Source organism: Rana temporaria, chromosome 4 (assembly GCF_905171775.1).
Source record: "Rana temporaria chromosome 4, aRanTem1.1, whole genome shotgun sequence".
Classification (NCBI taxonomy): domain Eukaryota; kingdom Metazoa; phylum Chordata; class Amphibia; order Anura; family Ranidae; genus Rana; species Rana temporaria.
The window spans coordinates 53,666,733-53,690,727 of NC_053492.1; the positions used below are offsets into that span (position 1 = coordinate 53,666,733).

At 43.5% G+C, this 23,995-nt stretch overlaps 1 protein-coding gene across 1 annotated transcript in view; it reads left to right on the top strand.

The window, feature by feature from the left end:
• The window catches only part of LOC120936223 (G-protein coupled receptor family C group 6 member A-like), a 55,186-nt gene that overhangs the window by 25,424 nt on the left and 5,767 nt on the right, over window positions 1-23,995 (top strand). Inside the window, exons 3-5 of the mRNA XM_040348417.1 lie at window positions 326-1,177; window positions 18,735-18,947; window positions 21,810-21,927. Of these exons, the coding sequence (XP_040204351.1) occupies window positions 326-1,177; window positions 18,735-18,947; window positions 21,810-21,927 (1,183 nt within the window). The remainder of the gene's footprint in view (window positions 1-325; window positions 1,178-18,734; window positions 18,948-21,809; window positions 21,928-23,995) is intronic.

Below are 23,995 nucleotides of genomic sequence, written 5' to 3' on the forward strand. Positions count from 1 at the left end.
GCTACATACATTACTTTGAATTGTCTCCTGGGACTGCCCAGGCAGACTGATTGGGTGCACAAACTAAAGTGTTTGGAATTAGGCTTAGTTCTGTGGCAAGTGGCAAGCTGGTAGGAGTGTGTGAAAGGATCTCTATGTGAAAGTCACTCTATTATACTAAAGCAGATAGTTCACTTCAATTCTGTCCCTTTTCATGTGGATATAACAGTCTTCATTCTATAAACAAAAGTGTTGCTTCACTTTTTTTTTCAAGCCTAAAAATGACATCTTTAACATGTTGTTTCATGTTTCATTAACTAAAGTTTATTTTCTTTTGTCATTACAGATAAGTAGAGCATCATCTGCTGATATTCTAAGTAATGAAATGAGATATCCATCCTTTCTTCGTACCATTCCTAGAGACTATTACCAAACCAAAGCAATCATGGATCTGATCAAAGCATTTGAGTGGAACTGGATCGGAATCATTGCCAGTGATGATGAATATGGACGCTCCGCTCTTAACTTACTGAGCTCCCTCTTTATAGACAATGGAGTATGTATAGCTTTTGTGAAGACTGTCCCATCCTATGCGAGACATCCATCCCTCAATAATAACTTAAATAATATTATGAGTGAACTCAAAACTAGTACAACCAAGGTAATAATCAGCTTTGCAAAGGATTCTATCATGGCTGAGCTATTTAGAGTAGCCATCCAGCAGAATATATCCAGAACGTGGATTGCAAGTGACAATTGGAGCAATTCCAAGTTAGTAGCTAGTATAGAAGATATTGCAAAGGTGGGCACAATATTTGGATTCACATTTGCAAGTGGTTTTATTCCAGGAATAGAAGATTATCTTAAAAACCTTTTTCCCTCTAATGACATGGCTACAAATGAAATTCTTGATGAATACAAAATGTGGAGATTTGGATGCTCAGAAGACTATAGAGAATATCTAAAGTGTTTGAACTCAACGTCTGATAATTGCCCTGTTCCTGCTTCTGCGATGCACAAATCGCCATTAGCCTGCATTGTGGACGATGTCTCTCGGCAAAATGATGATTATTTGATACGGTATATAGAAGTAGCATATTCTACAGCCTTGTCTGTTACAGCCGTTGCTCAAGCACTGAAAAATACAATATGCAAAGATGGAACTTGTGACAAGGATCTCCAAGTCTCACCACGCAAGGTTAGTAAATCAAAAAGGTAGATCAAAATTGACCTAAACTAAACTTAGAAGTTCAAGTCTATAGGTCTTCTAAAGAAGCAGAGGCTGAGACTGCATTCTGCAGTGTCACTATGGTGACATTCTACTGCTGTGGCATACAGTGTCAATAGTGCAACCAGAGTCTCTAAACACCAGAAAGCAGAACAGTACAATATCACCGGGACCATAGTAAGCAAAAAAAAAGTTATATATATATATATATATATATATATATATATATTGTGACAGGAAGTCAGGTAAATCTGTGGGTGTTGTCACAGACGGAACATACATTTCTGCCTTGTTTAGACAATACACCAATCGTTATTAGGCGTCGGCTGGAAAATGTAGCCAGGAAGACTCCAGCTGTTCAGAGTGAGGCAATTAAGGCCTCTATAAGAAGTCCAGAGGGTTACCACTAATTGCTGCATGCTGAGGCTTTCTGAGTGAAAGAGAGCAGAGCTGAAGGTCTCCTGAGCAGGTGAGGAGACCATTGATTTTTCTGTGTGATAAAAATCAAAAGACTATTGTTTTGTGCTGTACGACCAGCCCTGTCTGCCCAGCGCTAGGCTGAGCCAGACTCTATAGATAGGTTCCTGTGTGGAAGGTAGACGCCCAGAGTGGCTAGGGTTTATTTTATGTTTGATTTTGTTAATGCTGTTTGGATGCTTGCAATTGTTTTTCAGCAAGATGGAAAAATAAACCAAAAACGTTGTTTTCAACCGTCTTCGACTGCCAGTCTGTATAAATTCAGTGTGCGGTGAACCCATCTAAGGGGTCACACACCCCGCTACCGAGCTAACCCCTTACATATGGTGGAGCCCTGCGGGCAATTAAATTAAACCCAAAATGGAGGAGATACTGATGCAAATCAACAGTAGACGAATGCAGGTTTGCAGCGGAGCATTGCAGTTCAACAACAGGCCTACGCAGCTCAACAACAGGGCATTGCAGCTCAACAACAGGCTCACCAAGAAAGCATTGCAGGCTTGGAACAGAGACACCAGCAGCAAATGGAGGCCATCGTGAAACAACTTCAGAGACAGCAGACCGAGGCTGGGAGTCAGGCCAGTAACATACCGACTTTTCAGGTAAGACACTTGTTGCCAAAGATAACTGCAGATGAGGACCCTGAGATGTTTCTGACCACGTTTGAGAGAGCAGTGGAAAGAGAGAGTTGGCCTAAAGATCAGTGGGCTGGACTAGTGGCCCCCCTATTATCTGGAGAAGCCCAAAAGGCATATTTTAATTTGGAGCTTGCAGACGCAAAAAACTATGATTGTTTAAAAGAGGAAATATTGGCACGTTTCGGTGTAACCCTGGATGTCCGTGCTCAGCAGGTCCACAATTGAAGTTATCAGCAGAGGAAACCACCGCGGTCACAGATGTATGGCCTCATCCATTTGGCTAGGAAATGGCTGCAGCCAGAAACTCTGTCCGGACCAAAGGTTTTGGAGCGAGTAGTCATGGACAAATTTCTTAGGTCTCTTCCTAACACCCTGCAGAAATGGGTGAACCATGGTGGTCCGGAAACCGCAGACAAACTTGTAGACCTGGTCGAAAGGTATCTAACAACGGAGAATTTGTCCTCTTCCACCAGAGACGCACAGACTTTTCACCCCAAGACCAGACCGTCCCCACCTATAGGTAAGACTGCATGAAGGGATGGGGGTGGAGAGAGGTACCAAGGAGCAACTAGAGGAATTATCGGGACTACTGCTAATGTTTGGCGAGAGCGGCCTGGAAGACCCATCCCACAGGAGAGGACCAGAAGTTTGATCTGTTACCGTTGCCAGGAAGAGGGACAGCAGTTTGCCCAGCGGGTGATGAACCCATGCAGTGTGACTTTCTGACCGAGAGACGACAGTCCCTTTTTGCAACCACATCCACTGCAGTAAAGGGAAATGAGAAACCGTTATATAGAATGTGCTTAGATGGTAAAAATGTTGTGGTATTGTTGGATTCAGGTAGCCTGGTCACCTTAGTGAAAAGTGACCTAGTGGTGGGAAAAACCTTACATACGAGGACAATGGCTGTAGTTTGTGTACATGGGGACACTCGAGAATATCCGGTGACTACCATTTCCTTTGAAACCTCCCTCGGTAACTTGTGTCACCAGGTGGGTTTAGTTCCCAAACTGCCATATGACGCCATTGTGGGAAGGGATTTCCCAAAATTCTGGGAACTCTGGGACTGCCCAGATTCCACAGTAGGTGGTTCTTCTGAGGCTGAACCATCTACTCGAGGTCTCTTTTGAGAGGATCGCCACGGACTTGGTTGGCCCCTTACTGAAGTCCACTAGAGGGCACCAGCACATCTTGGTAATAATGGACTATGCCACCCGGTACCCAGAAGCGATTCCTCTCCGAAACACCTCTGCTAAAACCATTGCCAAAGAGTTGTTTCAGGTTTTCAGCCGTGTGGGTCTTCCTAAGGAAGTCCTAACTGACCAAGGCACCCCGTTTATGTCTAGGGTGACCAAAGCACTTTGTAAACTCCTGAAAGTGACCCAATTGCGTACATCAGTATATCACCCTCAGACAGACGGGTTAGTGGAAAGGTTTAATAAAACCTTAAAACAAATGTTGAGGAAGGTGGTGGATAAAAACGGAAAGAATTGGGATTATCTGCTCCCTTATCCGATGTTTGCAATAAGAGAGGTTCCCCAATCATCCACAGGGTTCTCTCTGTTTGAGCTACTGTATGGGAGGCACCCTCAGGGCCTACTGGATATTGCCAGGGAAACATGGGAGAGTGAGAGTTCCCCTCATCGAAGTGTGATTGAACATGTGGCCCAAATGCAAGACAGAATTGCCCAAGTGATGCCGATTGTGAAGGAACATTTGGCCCAAGCCCAATTGGCTCAACAAAGGATTTACAATCGTGGGGCCCAGGTCCGTTCCTTTGCACTTGGTGATAGGGTGTTGGTGTTGGTCCCCACAGTCGAAAGTAAATTCCTAGCCAAATGGCAGGGTCCATATGAAGTGTTGGAAAAAATGGGAGTGGTGAATTATAAAATTAGCCAACCGGGAAGACGAAAACCTGAGCAGCTCTATCACGTGAACTTGCTGAAACCATGGAAGGATAGAGAGTCCTTGGTCGCTAAGACTACCCGATTTTCTGCTCCATTTAACCTGGCTGTCCCTGAAGTTGGGATAGCGGAGACTCTATCCAAAACTCAGAAACAGGAGGTTAAAGAATTTGTGCTCCGTAATAAGGAGAAGTTTTCAGACCTGCCAGGTTGGGTCTCCGGAGTTGAACATGACATTATCACCACACCAGGGGATAAGGTCAAGTTGAAGCCTTATAGAATTCCAGAAGCCCGGCGAGAGGCAATTCGCCAGGAAGTAAAACAAATGCTTGAGCTGGAGGTGATAGAAGAGTCAAATAGTGATTGGTCAAGTCCCATTGTCTTAGTGCCCAAACCAGATGGAAGTTGGGGGTTTTGAAATGACTTTCGCCGCCTTAACCAAATCACTAAGTTTGACACCTATCCCATGCCCCGCATAGATGAACTGATTGATCGCTTAGGCACTGCCCGATACATGACAACGTTAGACCTGACCAAGGGTTATTGGCAAATTCCTCTCTCAGAGTCGGCCAGGGAAAAAACAGCATTTGTAACTCCAGACTGATCTTTCCAATATCGGAGGATGCCTTTTGGGTTACAAAATGCTCCCGCCACATTCCAACGCACCATGGATAAGACCCTTCGGCCTCATCGAGCCTATGCTGCTGCATACCTCGATGATGTTGTCATCCACAGTGAGGATTGGGAATCGCACTTGCCAAAAGTTCAGGCTGTGTTGGATTCCATCTGGAAAGCCGGGTTTACAGCCAATCCAAAAAAATTTACCCTTGGGCTAGAAGAGGCAAAGTATCTGGGGTATACCATTGGAAAAGGTCTAATCAAGCCCCAAATAAATAAAGTTGAGGCTATTCAGAATTGGCCACGTCCCACCAACAAGAAACAGGTTCGTGCATTTTTGGGGATCGCGGGCTACTATCGCCGCTTTATCCCCCATTTTGCCTCACAGGCTGTTCCCCTGACCAATTTAACCAAAGGGAAGGAGTCTGTAATGACCAAATGGACTCCCGAAGCAGAAACAGCTTTTCAGGCTTTAAAACAGGCCTTATGTAGTCAGCCAGTTTTAAATTCGCCTGATTTTTCATGGGACTTTGTGGTTCAGACAGATGCATCAAATGTGGGTTTAGGAGCTGTACTGTCTCAGGTTATCAAGGGGGAGGAACACCCTGTTATGTACCTCAGCCGAAAGTTGAAGGCCCATGAAGAGAATTATGCCACCATTGAGAAAGAATGTTTGGCGGTGAAATGGGCTTTGGATTCTCTCCGGTACTACCTCGTGGGTAGACAGTTTGAACTGGTGACGGATCATGCCCCATTGAAGTGGATGGCACAGAACAAAGAGACCAATAGGAGAATAAATAGGTGGTTCCTGGCCCTCCAGGAATTTAGTTTTGTGGTAACGCATCGCCCCGGTGCTAAAATGGGGAATGCAGATGGGTTGTCCCGAGTGCATGCCTGCCTGGCAACCTGTGTCCCAACCCTAGGGTTGAAACAAGAGGGGGGGTATGTGACAGGAAGTCAGGTAAATCTGTGGGTGTTGTCACAGACGGAACATACATTTCTGCCTTGTTTAGACAATACACCAATCGTTATTAGGCGTCGGCTGGAAAATGTAGCCAGGAAGGCTAAGAGCCGTTGGAAGACTCCAGCTGTTCAGAGTGAGGCAATTAAGGCCTCTATAAGAAGTCCAGAGGGTTACCACTAATTGCTGCATGCTGAGGCTTTCTGAGTGAAAGAGAGCAGAGCTGAAGGTCTCCTGAGCAGGTGAGGAGACCATTGATTTTTCTGTGTGATAAAAATCAAAAGACTATTGTTTTGTGCTGTACGACCAGCCCTGTCTGCCCAGCGCTAGGCTGAGCCAGACTCTATAGATAGGTTCCTGTGTGGAAGGTAGACGCCCAGAGTGGCTAGGGTTTATTTTATGTTTGATTTTGTTCATGCTGTTTGGATGCTTGCAATTGTTTTCCAGCAAGATGGAAAAATAAACCAAAAACGTTGTTTTCGACCGTCTTTGACTGCCAGTCTGTATAAATTCAGTGTGTGGTGAACCCATCCAAGGGGTCACACACCCCGCTACTGAGCTAACCCCTTACAATATATATACATATATCTAGATATATATCTGGATATATATATATTTAGATATGTATATAGATAAATTGTATGATGGCTGGCTGCTCAGATGTCCCATTCTCTTTAGTAGGATCAATCTCTGGGCACTATGCCTACCGAAAGTGACGAGGGGTATAATCCCATCCACAACTTCGAAATCAAGCATCATAGCCAGGGTATGTGTACACCTTTGGCCAATGCCTCTTCACCTAAAGGTGGCAGTTGTAGGGCAGCTTAACCTTGAGGTTTTACTGCCTCCCAACCTCACGTGTGAACAGGCCCTAATACTGCATTCAGTCACAAGTCCCTCCAATCACCACCACACCAGTGACAGTGTCACCAGAAAAGAGAAGATAGAAACAGTGCTCTTGATACACCAGACCAGTGCAGCCAGCAAAAATATACCTGGTCTTTGGGCCAGCTAGCCCTTTGGCTTTTGCACGACTGGCTGACTGGAATTGTTATATCAGTGTTGATACCCTAAGTACACAGCTTATAGAGCAGCAAGCCAACACTATAGAAAAGAAGGGTTCCAGGAGGCTATGCTCTTTCCTTCTCCATGTCCCTTCTTTGACCACATGGGACATGTGTGACCAGAAGGAAATGGAAACTACAGCCCCCTTTTTTGCCCACATATAGTAATAATTGCCCATTTTCTGCCCACATATATATTGATTGCCTGTTTGTTGCCTCCAATTTGTAACAGTTTCCCATTTACTGCCCACATATCATAACTATGCCTGTTTCATGGCCATATATTGTAAAAATTGCCGATTTATTACCCCAAATTGAAATTATAACTAATTTGTTGCCCACATATTATAAATTCTAAGTTTGTTGCCTGCAAGTTGTAAAAATTGCCTCTTTGTTGGTCATGCAGTGAAACAATTGCCCGTTTGTTATTTATGGAGTGCCACAGCTAAACAGTTGTTCCCTATGTATTGTTAGTATTGCCAGTATTTACCTTATTATTCTGTAGTCAGGGTTTTAAGGACCATAATACCCTACCCTTGTAGGCCTGTCACCATCAACCATGCCCCCAAATTTGATACAACTCTAATTTCCCATAGTAAGGTATTAACTGCAGATTGCTCACTGTCCACAAATATTTTTGCAAACTTAAACATCCTGATTCACTATTTTGATCCCTAATTTTTACATACTGAAAAAGACCAGGCACTAACAGTCATGCATGTTCAGAACTGCTTAAAACACAGATCTACACTAGAGATGAGCTTCGTGTTCGAGTCAAACTCATGTTCGACTCGAACATCGTATGTTCAACCGTTCGTCGAATTACGAACGTTAAGGCCCGTTTGCGCCAAATTCAAGTGGCGTGTCACGGCCCATAATTCACCGCAGCATTGCAGTGCATTGCTGGCTGATGATTGGCCAAGTATGCACTATGACCCGTATGCTTTGGCCAATCACAGCATGCAAAAAAACAGGGTGGCTTTGGCCAATTATGGTTCAGGGTGTTTAGTACACGCCCCACACTATATAAGGCCGCCTCCGTGGCGGCCTTGTGTAGTGTGTTGCGGTGAATAAGACAGAGAGAGACAGAGAGAGAGTGTCATTTTTTTTGTAGTTAGATAGAGCAGGCAGGCTAGTCAGTTACAGTGTGTAGAGGATATATATGCATCCCAGGTGTTGTATATATATTTATACACTGTATTGAGTTTAGCTAGATACGCTCTTCCTAATATACTGACAGGCAGGCAGGTGATTGTGCTAGCTGCAGTATTTTCACTTGGTGTACTGTGTGCTCTGCACAGTGTGCACCTAAAGCTTTGTGAATACAATTGCTGTTGTTCTCATATTAATACCACAGGCAGTGGCTGATCAGCAAGTATTCTCACATGGTGTACTGTATCCTCTGCACAGTGTGCACCTAAAGCCACATGAATACAATTGCTGTTGTTCTCATATTAATACCACAGGCAGTGACTAATCAGCAAGTATTTTCACTTGGTGTACTGTGTCCTCTGCACAGTGTGCCCCTAAAGCAACATGAATACAATTGATGTTGTTCTCATATTAATACCACAGGCAGTGACTGCTCAGCAAGTATTTTCACCTGGTGTACTGTGTCCTCTGCACAGTGTGCACCTAAAGCCACGTGAATACAATTGCTGTTGTTGTCATATTATTACCACAGGCAGTGACTGATCAGCAAGGATTTTCTCTTGTTGTACTGTGTCCTCTGCACAGTGTGCACCTAAAGCTACGTCAATACATTTGCTGGTGTTCTCATATTAATACCACAGGCAGAAATCTGCAAGTATTTTCACTTGGTGTACTGTGTCCTCTGCACAGTTGTGCACCTAAAGTGACGTGAATACAATTGCTGTTGTTGTCATATTAATACCACAGGCAGTGACTGATCAGCAAGTATTTTCACTTGTTGTACTGTGTCCTCTGCACAATGTGCACCTAAAGCTATGTCAATACATTTGCTGGTGTTCTCATATTAATACCACAGGCAAGAATCTGCAAGTATTTTCACTTGGTGTACTGCGTCCTCTGCACAGTGTGCACCTAAAGCCACATGAATACAATTGCTGTTGTTCTAATATTAATACCACAGGCAGGGATCTGCAAGTATTTCCACTTGGTGTACTCTGTCCTCTGCACAGTGTGCACCTAAAGCTACGTCAATACATTTGCTGGTGTTCTCATATTAATACCACAGGCAGGAATCTGCAAGTATTTTCACTTGGTGTACTGTGTCCTCTGCACAGTGTGCATCTAAAGCCACGTGAATAGAATTGCTGTTGTTGTCATATTATTACCACAGGCAGTGACTGATCAGCAAGTATTTTCACTTGTTGTACTGTGTCCTCTGCACAGTGTGCACCTAAAGCTATGTCAATACATTTGCTGGTGTTCTTATATTAACCACTTCCTTACTGGGCACATATACCCCTTCCTGACCAGGTGAAATTTCAGCTTGTGGCACTGCATCACTTTAACTGACAGTTGCGCGGTCGTGCGACGTGGCTCCCAAACAAAATTGACGTCCTTTTTCCCCCACAAATAGAGCTTTCTTTTGGTGGTATTTGATCGCCTCTGCGGTTTTTATTTTTTGCGCTATAAACAAAAATAGAGCGACAATTTTGAAAAAAAAACAACAATATTTTTTACTTGTTGCTGCAATAAATAGCCCAATTTAAAAAAAAAAAAAAAAAATCTCAGTCTAGGCGATACGTATTCTCCTACATATTGTTGATAAAAAATTTTTTAAAAAAATCGCAAAAAGCGTCTGGTTTGCGCAAAAGTTATTGCGCTTACAAAATAGGGGACAGAATTATTATTATTTTTTATTATTTTTTTTTACTACTAATGCCGGCGATCAGCATTTTTTTTGTGACTGCGACATTATGGCGGACACATCGGACACTTTTGACACATTTTTGGCGCCATTCACATTTATACAGCGATCAGTGCTATAAACATGCACTAATTACTGTATAAATGTGACTGGCATTGAAGGGGTTAACACTAGGGGGTGAGGAAGGGGTTAAATGTGTACCCTGAATTGTGTTCTAACTGTGTGTGGAGGGGGGTGACTGGGGGAGGTGACCGATCTATGTCCCTATGTACAAGGGACACAGATTGGTCTCCTCTCTCCCCTGACAGGACATGGATCTCTGTGTTTACACACAGAGCTCCACGTCTTGTCCCTGTAGCCGCTGATCCCGAGTGCCTGGCGGACATCACGGCCGCTAGGCACTCGCATCGGCATCGTGTGCATGCGGCGAGGACGCGTGCACACCCGCGCCGCCGACTGCGTGCGCAGGCCGTAAAAACACGGCCAGTTACAGAATTAGAACCACCCTGCGGCCGTATAAAGTCGTACGGCCGTCGGGTAGTGGTTAATACCACAGGCAGGGATCTGCAAGTATTTTCACTTGGTGTACTGTGTCCTCTGCACAGTCGGCACCTAAAGCTATGTCAATAAATTTGCTGGTGTTCTCATATTAATCCCACAGGCAGGGATCTGCAAGTATTTTTACTTGGTGTACTGTGTCCTCTGCACAGTGTGCACCTAAAGCTACATGAATACAATTGCTGTTGTTCTCATATTAGAACCACAGGCAGTGACTGATCTGCAAGTATTGTCAGTATTTGTGCAGCTACATGCTTGAGCTGGTGTGCTTGGGGGACAGGAGCCACACTGGGGCAGATCTGTCAGCTCTGCAGGGGCAGGCTAAAAGGTGGTTGACACCACGCCAGCTTAAGCCAGGAATGGTGGTGTGCAACAATGGTACCAACCTCCTCTCCGCCATGCGACAGGGACAACACACCCATGTGCCCTGTCCTGTCACCATTTGAGGAGGCAATAAGGATGGTGAGCAGTGACAGTGCATGCATCAGTGATACTGTCCCTCTTATCCACCTGTTGGAGCACACGCTGCATGGGATAATGGACTGGGCCCTTGAGGCAGAATAGAGGGAAGAAGAGGAGGACTTCTTTACCTCTCAAGGCCCCCTTTATCCAGACAGTGTTCCTGCTTGCCCGCCTAGCACACAGGAAAAGGACAAGGAGGAGGAGGAGGAGGATTGTGTCAGCATTGAGGTGAAGCCTAGCACTCAGCATCAGCAACAGTCTTCAAGGGATCAATTATAGTCCCAAGAAACCCATGGACTTGTACGTGGCTGGGACAAGGTGGATGCGGATCATGTCATCCTCAGTGACCCAGAGGACTCCACACCGAATGCCTCAGCAAACCTACACTGTATGGCCTCCCTGATCCTGCAAAGCCTGAGGAAGGATCCTCGTATTCGTGCTATCAAGGAGAGGGATCATTACTGGCTGGCAACCCTCCTTGATCCACGTTACAAGGGTAAGATTGCGGACCTTATCTTGCCGGCACAGAGGGAGCAGAAGATGAAACATCTTCGGGAGGCCTTGCAGAAAGGTCTGTGAAACGCGTTCCCAGAGACTGGGAGGTTACAAAATCCTATTCCTGGACAACGTGTTGCTGAGGCTTCGGTCAGTCACAGAAGGTGGAGAAGGTGGCCGTCTGACTGATACGTTCAGACAATTTTTTAGTCCGCAGCCCCAAGGTATGACCGGTTCCAGCAACCATCGCCAGCGTCTGTTTTGCATGGTGCGGGAATACCTAGGGGCAAGATAAGACTTGGACACCTTTTCCACCGAAAATCCTCTGGCTTACTGGGTCTTGAGGATGGATCACTGGCCAAAGCTTGCACAGTATGCAATTGAGCTACTGGCCTGTCCTGCATCCAGCGTTCTTTCGGAACGCACATACAGTGCTGCTGGAGGCTTTGTAACTGATCACAGGGTGCGCCTCTCCACCGACTCGGTCGATCGACTGACCTTCATAAAAATGAATCAGGCTTGGACCATCACCAGCTACCAAGCACCTGATGCTGATGTAACTGAATAATTTTTTTTTTAAATGTCAGATCCCTTCAAGACTGACTATGCTGATGCTCAGTGACTATCCTGTTATGCTGAGTGACTATCCTTTTCCTCCTCAATGATCATGCTGTTAGCTTGTAAGAAAATATTTGGTTCTGGGCACCGCCACAAAAGCCTAAGGCCCAATTTTTCTGCCCATGTTTAACAGGGGTGTGTAATTACAATTTTTGATGCAATACTTTGCAGCAGGGCTTATTCCTGCGCTCCAACTAGAGTATCTGTGAGGGGTTACTGTGTTGTGGAACCAGTGCCTAAGGCCCAATTTTTCTGCCACAGTTCAACAGGGGCATGTAATTACAATTCTTGATCTAATATTTCACAGCAGGGCCTATTCCTGCGTCCACCAAGAGTAACTGTGAGGGCTTACAGTGTTGTGGCACCACCACCACCACCACCAACAAAGGCCCAATTTTTCTGCCCCTGTTCAACAGGGGCATGTAATTACAATTCTTGATCTAATATTTAACAGCAGGGCCCATTCCTGCACCCACCAAGAGTAACTGTGAGGACTTACAGTGTTGTGGCACCAGCGCCAACACCAAAGGCCCAATTTGTCTACCACTGTTCAACAATGGCATGCAATTACAATTCTTGATATAATAGTTTACAGCAGGGTGTTCCAGCACCCACCAAGACTAACTGTGAGGGCTTACAGTGTTGTGGCAACACCAACACCTAGGGCCCAAATTTCTGCAGAGTATATTCGGCAGGCCCCTACTTTCAAACGTCCAACTTACAAATGACTCCTACTTGCAAACAAAAGGAGACAACAGGAAGTGAGAGGAAATCTACCCCTAGGAAGGGAAATTATCTTCTGTAAGAGGTGTCTCCTGTCCACTGATGCTTTATTACCAATCCTTGTTTCACAAAAAAAAAAAACATTTTCCAAAAAACAATTGTCATTGGGACAGAAAGTGAGGTGAAATCTTCTGAACAGATGCGCACAGACAGCAAAACAAATGTTACAGGGGTGATAACCCTTCTCTATGTTTTCCAAAAAGCTTAAAAATAGATTTTTTGGGCTGGAGCTACACTTTAAAAAAGTACCAGTTCAAAATTACAAACAGATTCTACTTAACTACAAACCTACAGTCCCTGTCTTGTTTGCACCGCCTGTATACTGCTGTTTAAAGTATATAGGGCCAAAGAGGCTGGTAATGACCTTGGGTGAGGGGGGGAAACCCATGATATTTTTTTCAATGATTTTCATCCATATTGCAGGGACCAGACATTACGTTAAAGCCACAAGCAGTTTTAAATGACTTTTTTCTTATAGTAATGTCATTTTGTGCAGGGACAGGTCTAAACACTTTCTACTTCACAGTCATACTATAGACACCCAGCAGGTATGATATTTAAAGGAATTTTTCAATTTGTTTTTTCACTTTAAGCATCATTAAAATCACTGCTCCCCAAAAAAAACTTTAGTTTTTAAAACTTTTTTTGCATTGATACTGTACATGTTCCCTGGGGTAAGACCTGGGTCCCCAAACCCGTTTTACCCAGGTCCCCAAACCCGACAATAACTTGCATATTAGCCTTTAAAATTTGATTTTCGAACGTTCGAGACCCAAAGACCGGGTTCTAAAGTTTGCGTGAACGTTCAGTCCGTTCGAAGGTTCTGGTGCGAACCGAACGGGGGGTATACCATTTAATTGTTTTGCAACTCAACTGTTTTACAATGTTTGTATGTTTTTACTTTTAGCCACGTGGTTAGCTATTTGTATATTTGTAGTTAGGAGTGAAATTTAGGTTTGTTGTTACCATTGGTTCAGGGGGAATCCTGTAGGTTCAAGATTTGCAGTCCCAGTGAATTCATGTGCAGGTTTTGCCAGTGAGAATTTACTTAAACCATTTTGTGTTGCCTGGCCTTTGAACTATGACCAGCAAGAAAAGCCAATAAGGGGACTTATCCCCCTTAGTATTAAGCGGCACAGGAAAGCCGTGTAAGTGTATTGAAATCTGATGTAAGGAAAGGATAGAGAAAACTGACAAACTGCATAAGGAAACTATACTTTAATTCTGATTTGACAGTCTAACCTTTTGCTGCTTTTTTTCAGGGTTTTTTGTGGTTAATTTTAGATCAGTGATCATTTTTGTTTTAATTTATCCTGTCCATAGCAAACATTTTTTTTTCAGCAAGGCTTTCATTAACCCGGTTCCCGACCGGCTCACGCAGATATACTTCGGCAGAATGGCTCCCCTGGGCGAAACCCCGTAGGGGGTATGTTCTTATCTTTTTCGGCCACCAGAGGGTGCGCGCGGCCACAGCTGCACGGCGGGGAACCCCTTGCGTGTGGCCAGCAGGCACGAATGATGTCGGCCACACGTGATCGCTTGCACGAGCACCAGCACAGGGATTTGTACACAAATCCCTGTGCTGCCCTACTAAGTAGGAGAAAACGATGTCTCCTCTCCTAGTCACACATTTAATTCCCTTGATCGCCCGCTAGTGTTAACCTCTTCTCTGCCAGTGACATTTACACAGTAATCAGTGCATTTTTATACCACTGATCGTTGTATAATTGTCAATGGTCCCAAAAAAGTGTCAAAAGTGTCCGATCTGTCTGTTTCAATGTCGCAGTACCGCAAAAAATCACAGATCACTGCCATTACTAGTAAACAATAAATAAATAATAAAAAATGCCATAAATCTTTCCCATAGTTTGTAGAAGCTATAACTTTTGCGCAAACCAATCAATATATGCTTATTGCTATTTTTTTTACCAAAAATATGTAGAAAAATATATATTGGCCTAAACCAGGGGTGCCCAACCTTTTAAAGAGCGAGGGCCACTTAAGCGACTTGGTAACCGGTCACGGGCCACAATGAGTGGAGTGGGTGGATGGCATGTCCATGTCTGCTCTGCCCCCCCCCAGGATCAACTGGGGGGTAGATTGGGTTTACGGGTTTGTCGGCATCATCAACAGCATCACCGACTTCAACATCATCATTACCAGGACACCTCAGCATCATCTCATCTCATTTCTCATCGTCATCATCATCGGCAGCGCCTTCGACATCACCATCCCATCTCACCTCATCATCATCTTCATAATCATCTCATCATCCGATCACCATCAGCATTTTCCCACCATGTTCAACATCAAATACTCAGCTCACACCCTCCGCAGCCTAATGAATACCGCCTCAACACTACCAACCTCCACCCAAAAAATACTACGAAAAGAACAACTTCTAATAATCAATCGACAATCGACTGCCAAAAACAGGATCGCACCACTTTAACTACAACACCTATCATGCGCCCTGATCAACACCATATCAGCAGTGAAGCACAAACAGGAAATTCATGACTTCATCACTCAACACAACACAGAATGCCTCTTTATCACACTTGACTGTAACACCATTCTAGCATAATTAGTGCCTGAGAACTATTGCATCCTAACTGAGCATTGAATAGGGCAAAGAGGAGGCGGCCTAGCAGTGATCAACAAATCTCACCTCTCTTTCACCAAACCAACTCTACAGAACTCATTGCCTTTCATGGAAACACTCACACTGCAACTTCAAACAACACCCGAGGAAACCATCCACATACTGCTATGCTACAGACCACCGGGACCAAAGACTGACCTCTCCGCATCTTTCACCAAATTCATCTCTACATACACCTTGAAAACCAAACACCTCCTGCTACTCGGGGACTCAACCTTTGGGCTGACTCCTCCCAGGACCCCATCACTACCGCCTGCATCAACCAACTGGAAGAACTAGGTCTGCAGCAACTGATAAATGCTCCCATGCATGTTTCGGGTCACACCCTTGACCTTATCTTCAATCAAAATATGGACATCCATATACTGTACACCATGCCTTTACCATGGACGGACCACTACGCCAAAAAATGTAAAATAACTACCAACACCATCTTCCAAAAACCTACACACTCAAAAACAACACACTGGACAAGATTACAGAAGAAACTACAATCACAACTCCTCAAAACCACACTATCCAACAAAATAGCAATGCTAAATCAAAACCACTCAACGGATAAAACACTCAACTCACTTAACAAAGCATTACTACAGACAGCAGACACAGTCGCTCCAAGACGCAGAGTACTCATCCACAAAAGTAATTTGGGCTGGTTCAATGACATTCTTACATTACTGAAGCAAAAACGAAGAAGAGCTGAAGGAGCCTGGAGAAGGAACTCAACAAAGGAAAACCACACAAACTACAAATTACTCACCAAGAAATACCACAAAGCAATCTTCAAAGCAAAAAAAGAACACTTCTCTAACACCATCTCAAAAGCCCTAAACCGTCCCTGCAAACTTTTCACTAGTCGCTCAGACTATGAACTCCACCTGCCAAGAGCTGCCAGCAAACGAAACACAAGAATTCTGCAATGAACTATCTGATTTTTTTATTGACAAAATCGAAAACATTCGTGAAATAATTAAGCAATAAAAAAAAAACAACCTCACTCGGCCAGAGAAAGAAGAAAAAAGATACATAAATACTTTACAATCAACAAAATTTATTCTGGTCCCAATCACCATCGACACCACCAAAATCATCATCAGAAGCCTCTGAGACAGCACATCACCAATTGACATTATTTCTACAAAACTCCTGAAAGAATGTACCGACATCCTGGCACCCACCATAACACACCTCATAAATCAATCGTTCAGAGAAGGTATTGTTCCGATCTCCCTCAAGCAAGGCATAATCAAACCCCTCCTAAAGAAAGCCAACCTTAAACCCCAAAGACCCAAACTACCGCAGACCAGTAACAAGCCTTAACACCATCTCCAAGATCATAGAGAAAGTAGTAGTACAACAGCTACAACTCCATTTGGACACCTACAAACTCCTGGACCCACTATAATCGGGTTTCTGCCCAGGCCATGGGACGGCAACGGCACTTCTCAAAATATGGGATGACGCCCTCGAAGCAGCAGATGACGGAGAATCATGTCTCCTGGTTCTGCTGGACCTCAGCGTGGCTTTCGACACAGTAGACCACAAAACTCTGCTCACTCGTCTCACAGAAGTAGCCGAAGTCGCAGACTCTGATCTACCCTGGTTTGCATCCTTCCTAGAGAATCGATCGCAGACAGTGAAACTAGGAGCCTTCACTTTGGAAGCAAGCTCAATTACATGCAGAGTCCCTCAAGGATCACCCTTGTCGCCCGTGCCTTTCAACATCTACCTCCACCCACTCCTCAAAATCATCGACAAACAGGACCCACTCTATCATTTCTACGCTGATGACACTCAACTCTACCTTTACATCACCGGAAAAAAAGACCAATACCACGCACTAGAAAATTGCCTCTTATTGATCGATAATTGGATGATGGAGAGCTCCCTCAAACTTAATGGATCAAAAACAGAACTTCTCATTCTCCAAGCAAACTGAAAGAAAAACTCCAGGACTACATGCACACCACCCACCATCCTTGGCCAAACCATCACCCCAAGCACCAAAGTCAAAAGCCTCTGAGTCATTTTTGACTCAGATATGACTATGGACGCACAAATAGGATCAGCGGATCTCACCATCTTCTCCGCCTGCTGCATAGACTCATCCCCTTCATCCCAGAAGAGGACACAGCAGTACTAGTTGGTAGTAGATTTTGCGTCTACAAGTTGTCCAGAACACAGCAGCCAGACTGGTAATGGGAAAAAACCCTGGGAATCAATCACCCCGTTCCTGAGGTCCTTACATTGGCAAGCCGTAAAGGATCGGGTTACACTCAAGACCCTCTGTCTCACTCACAAATGCACACAAGGAAACGCTCTTCAATACCTATGCGAGAAAATTAAACACTACACCCCTAGTCGCATCCTCCGGTCAACTAACCAAAACCTCCTCCACATCCCCAAGACCCGCTACAAATCTAAAGGAGAACGAAGATTTGCAGTCCAAGGACCACGGCTATGGAACGCCCTACCCACGAACATCCGCATGGAAGAAAACCATCGGGCCTTCAGGAAAAAACATAACACCCACCTCTTCTGAAGGATCAGGACGACACTGGATGCAAAGTGCCTTGAGGCGATTTAGTTCGCATTTGTAGCGCTATATAAGTTACTCACTCGCATACCACAGGTGCAACGCAGTGTACCTTTGGCTTTCCTTCACTTTGCAATAGACGTCTATTACAGTATATTCTGCAGGTTGGTGCACTTTCAGAAAGCTCACCAAACTCGCAGGTAATAACAGAAGTCTATGGCTCAGTGCAGGTAACCTGCAGATAAACTTCTCTGCACCTGCGGATCAGTTTGAAAGCAGCCCAGTAATCACTGCAGAAAAGATATGCCCATATATACACTGTTATTTTAGTAATAAACTGACCTTCAATAACAGTATTCTATTCTATCCTAGAGCAGGAGGTCGCAGGCTACATCAGAGGGCTTCGTGGGCCACATGTGGCCCCCGGGCCATTGGTTGGGAAACCCTGGCTTAAACTGATAAAGATATTTTTTTTAAATTGAGGATATTTATTATAGCAAAAAATATTGTTTTTTTTTCCAGAATTGTCGGTATTTTTTTGTTTATATTGCAAAAAATAAAAACCAAAGAGGTGATTAAAATACCACCAAAATAAAGCTCTATTTGTGGGGAAAAAAGGACGCAAATTTAGTTTGGGCACAACATCGCACGACCGTTGTAAAAAGTGCTCTAGTCAGGAAAGAAGTAAAATCTGTGGTTAATGATGGGTTTTACCAATAAGTTTAGGTTTACTGAATTTAAAACAGGATATGCAAAGCCCTTGGCAAATCAAACACAGGCAGGTTCTCCCATTTGTAGTCAAAATCATTTGTACCTAATGCAGTAGAGTAGATAATAATTTTCAATGTTATTGAAAAAATAAGGCTGGTCATTGTCATTTTTATTTTACAGCTCCTCAAAGAGTTAAAGAAAGCCAACTTTACCTACAATGGTGAATCATTCCACTTTAATTCATTTGGGGAAGTGTTACGCAGCTATACTTTGTATAACTGGCAATTGATGGATAAATCTGTTAACTTGATGATTGTCGGGCAGTACGACACAGTCAATCAAAACCTAAGCATAAACCAAAGTCTTCTTGTCTGGAACAACGTCAACAGCTCGGTATGTAACACAGGCTAACAAACAAATGACAAATAATACATGTTTCATGTAATACCAATTCTGTTGTATTGTACAATAGATTTATTTTTCTGGATAAAAATTTTAGACAAGGGCTAGGTTTATGATATAAGACAAGAGATAAAATATTCAAGGTAGAGCTCAGCTTTGGCAAATTAAAAAAAATACCCCCACCTGAAAGTGACAAAGGTATCTTTAGCTGCAATACCAACCTCTTTTGCATTGCTGTCCTGCTTAATTCTTTTTAAAGACTAAACATCCTCAGTCTTCTAGTTCCAATGAAACCCCAGCACCCTGAATTATTAAATCAAGAGAGTGCAAAGCATTGTGGACCTGCCCCTTAAGGGATGTCATCACAATGCTCTTAGTTGGGCTTCAAGTTTATCCTGAAGGTAAATAATAGCCAAAAACTTGTATTTTCAAGAGTCAGAATCTATTTAAAGTTTTTATTGCTGTTGAGGTCCTCAATGGGGAGATTTTTTTAATCGTGTTGCCCTGGCGGCATTGTGAAAATAAATGAGAGGATGCAGGGGTCCCAGGTACAAGTAGACAAAGGAAACAATAAAAACCTAATCCCTCCTATTGCTAAAAAAATATTTTGCTTTTATTGCTGCCATTGTCAGAGCGATATCATATGACTTGTCCTGTGACCATGGCCACTTAAAAAATATAGGCAAAATGGGTAGCTGACCCAAGCCAGATCATTAAGTCCCTGTAAAATATTCCACACATTAAGCAGGCCATAGACGGGTCAGATCTTGGCCAGTTCTCTAAATAGAGCAAAGATCTGCAATCCAATCTAACATTGTGAGCATAGAGAGGACTGACGGTAGTGGGAGCATGAGGAGAGGTGAGGGGACTGAAGGTTAGGTGACAATGGAGAAAGGGAACTGAAGCTGGAAGGTGCAGTGGGTATGGAGATATGTGAGAGGACTGAATGAAGAGAGGTGATGTGATTAAAGGTGTGATAAGGATGGAAAGAGGTGAATGGACCAAAGGTGGGAAGAGAATGGAGAGAGTTGAGCAGACTAAAGGTGGTGTGAGCATGTAGAGAAGTGAGAGGACTGAAAGTGGATGAGCATGAAGAGAGGTGAGTGGACTGAGAATGCTTTGGTGTTCATTATATCACACTTAACTCTTCTGGGATCCGGTGCTGAGTCTTACTATTTTGCAGATGCTGGCACTTCCAGGATTCACCTGGACCATGGGCGCTGTGGCCACTCAGGATGTTGACAGCTCACCCGATTGGCACCATACCCTAAATAATGAAAAGACACTTGGCTTGGCCATTTGAGCAATGCTCTACTCTGCATTGCTTTAGCTGCTAAAATGCATGTGCACTAAATGCACTAAAATTGCAACACAGCACACTACAACACATGGTAGTGTGTTACCATGTGTTGTGGTGTGCTGTCATGCAGGTTGGGATTCCATTAAAGCGGCTATAAACCATGGATGTTGTAAAATAAAAAATAAAAATAAAAAAACCTGCAAAGCAATGGCATAAAGTGCTAGTATGCAAATACTCACCTTGGAATGAAGCCCTTCAGCGCTGAACTGTCACCGCTGAGAGGGCTCACATTTCCCGTCCAACATACCAGGTTCACGTGCTCAGGCTATGATTGGCCCGCGCCGTGATGACATTACTCATGCACAAGCCCACAGGAGCCCTCGGTTCTGGAATGAAGCTCTGAAGTTCCGGCAAAGTATGTCGGACCTTCAGAGGGCATGCACCAGTGATGTCACTGGCTAAATGCAGCGTGAATATCTCCTAAAAGTGCACTGTTTAGGAGATATTAATTTTACCTAGAGGTAAGCCTTATTACAGGCTTACCTATAAGTAAAAATTACCAAGCAGGGTTTACTACCGCTTTTAAAAAGAAAAGAACCACCAGAACCAGAGCTTTTTTTCTCAGGAAATAGGTGCAGGAACTCAACCACGACCCCGTTCAGATTTCAAAAACAGTAGAAGGGTCTTAAAGAGGCATTAAATACCAGAATTGCATTACATACAGAGTGCAGAGTTCAGGGGGTTACACACAGAGTGCAGAGCTGTCACTTGTAAACACAGAAACCAGACTTCTGTGTTTACAAGTGATTGTGGCGAGCAGGCACCAAAGGGTCTGAGCCAAAGGTGGTGGAACTGAGTTCCCCCAAGTTCCCCCAGAAAAAAAGCCCTGACCAGAACACATAGGTGCAAATCTAGCCTAAAACTGGTTTGAGTTTTGTGTTGCTACATAAAATGTATTTGTTTATATTTTCATCTTTAAATTATTATGATGCCATGTATTTGGGAAGAACAATATGGAGAGGGTGGCCCACCCATGAAAGGTTCACCCTGGGCACATAAATGTTTTGGAATGGCCCAATTCCAAGACAGCAAGTGTAGGATAATCACATGTGATTGTAAAAACCTGAAAGACGTAACCATTCCCTAAAAATTATGCTTTGGCTGGAGTCAGGTTTTAAAAGTTCATTCCAACTAAAATAGATATTTGATTTTTTTTGCTGAGTTCCCTGGTGTGTCCAGAGTGTACCCAAAATGATAATAACTTTATTTTCCTGTCCTAATGTGTATAAATTAGGAAAAAAAAATTTTGTTACTTCCTGCCTGGTAGTGAGAGCTGAGCTGCCATGGGTTGCAATCTGATAAATTAAATAATTCCAGTTAAATTCCAGTAGAATTTTCTGGCTCTGGTCATTGGCTAGCACAGTCCATCACTCTGCCAAGTTTCCACACTTATGTCACAGTAAGCCAAACTATTATTGCATTATTTTCCAAAACATTCTGAAAATTAATTGCAGGATTTAAAATTGTTCTAATTAGGGAATTTTATTTTGCAGGTCCCTTTTTCCAACTGTACGGCAACATGCAAGCCTGGATATTTCAAGAAGCATTCATTTATCAGCTGCTGCTATGAATGTATTGCATGTGCAGAAAATACCTACTCCCCCATGCCTGGTAGGTATATTGGGATCTTACTGGCACACTGAACTTTCATCTTTCCCTTTCTGTGGGCAGATAGTTGATACATTTCTCCAGCTATGAAGTGCTGTTGCTACTATCTACTATCATGCTCGAATGAGTTCTAGAAATGTATTATGTTCAGTAGGAAAAAAAAAAAAATGCAATTCTATTCTTTTCGACTTTTTGTGATCAGGGGTCAGTGAAGCCTTAAAGCACAGGCCCAGTTTTGAAACATCAACTATACTGGATACTGTATAAATGTATGACTAATTTGCATGCCAGATAGGTATAATGGGATCTCACTGGCATGCTGAACTTATATGTTTTCCATCTTGTGGGCAGATAGTTATAGAAATGTATTATGTTCAGTCCAAAAAAAACATTTTAATACAGCTTACCTGTAAAATCCTTTTCTTGGGAATACATCAAGGGACACAGAGCCTTAATTACTTAATGGGTTATGTAGTCACCACAGGTGATTGGACACTGGCAAACCCAAATTAAAATTGAGTTCCTCCCCTATATTTTTGTAGCAAAGCAATAAGTGTTCCACGTTTAACTCCGAAGAGGGGTGGGAGCTCTGTGTCCCGTGATGTATTCCCAGGAAAAGGATTTTACAGGTAAGCTGTATTAAAAATTCCTATTTTTTTGATCATACATCACGGGACACAGAGCCTTAAAGAGGTTGTAAAGGAAAAAAAATGTTTTCATAATAAGCATCCTTTTTCTGCAGACATTCCTCTTTTCACTTCCTCATTGTTAGTTTTTGCTCAGAAGTTGCTCTTTTTCTTCTCTGTTCTGTTCACTTCCTGCTTGTCTGATTTTACTGACCACCGTGAAGGGAGGCTTTACTGCGGTGGTCAGTAACCTGCTCACCCCCTCCTGGGAACTACATCTGTGTGGCAGGATGCTCTCTACGTGTTAGAGACTTCAAGGAGGTGTGAATTACTGGGCGTGCCGCAATGCATACTGGGAAATGTAGTTCTTGCATAAACGAGCGATGCAATCCAGGAAGTGAATGAGAGAACAGAAACTAGAACGCCGGAGGTGATATAGATGAAGGAATTTAATAGGTATTTACTCGTTTTTTAACAGAATCGTTACACTATTCTGTCTGTCTACCTTGCAGACATTAATTTTAGGCAAAAAATGTTTTTCCTTTACAACTCCTTTAATCACTTAATGGAATGTCCCTTAGCAATGCTAACATTTGAGGGGAGGGAGATGCAGATCAGAATAAGACCACCATCGAGCCAGAGGATCTATACTGCTGCCTGCAGCACACTAGGCCCGAAGGCGGCATCCTCGTAAACCTCTCACATCTACCTGGTAGCATTTAGTAAATGTATGGACCGAAGACCAAGTAGCAGCCTTACAGATCTGAGCCATGGAGGCCTGGTGATGCACTGCTCATGAAGCACAAACTGCTCTAGTCGAGTGCGCTTTCACCTGAAAAGGAGGGATCTTCTTTTCTAAACCATATAGGCCTGAATAATGACTTATCAAATCCATCTTGCAATAGTGGATTTTGACGCTGCCTGGCCCTTCTTTGGGCCTTGTGGCAGAATGAATAGACAATCAGTCTTCCTTATCTGAGCCGTAGCTTGCAGATAAACCTTTACCGCTCTTACAACATCTAGAGAGTGTAGACTCTCTTTCTCTGCAGACTGCGGTTCTGGGGAAAAAGGCAGTAGGACTATATCTTAAATTCAGATGAAAACCTGAAACCACCTTAGGTAAGAAATTTGGGTGAGGACGCAGCACCACCCTGTCTTCATGAATAATCATATACGGTTCTTTACACGAATAAGCCGCCAATTCCAATACCCTCCTTGCTGAGAATATGGCTACAAGAACAAACTGTTTCTGTGTCAACAGACTTAGAGAAACCTGGTGTAAAGGTTCAAAAGGTAGCTTCTGTGAAACAGATAATACCAAATTTAAATCCCATGGGCACGCAGGAGACTTAACCGGTGGTTTCAAACGCAGTGCACCCTGAATAAAGGCCCTGACTAGGCAAGCGGTTTTTGAAAAAATACCGACAAGGTCGAGATTTGGCCCT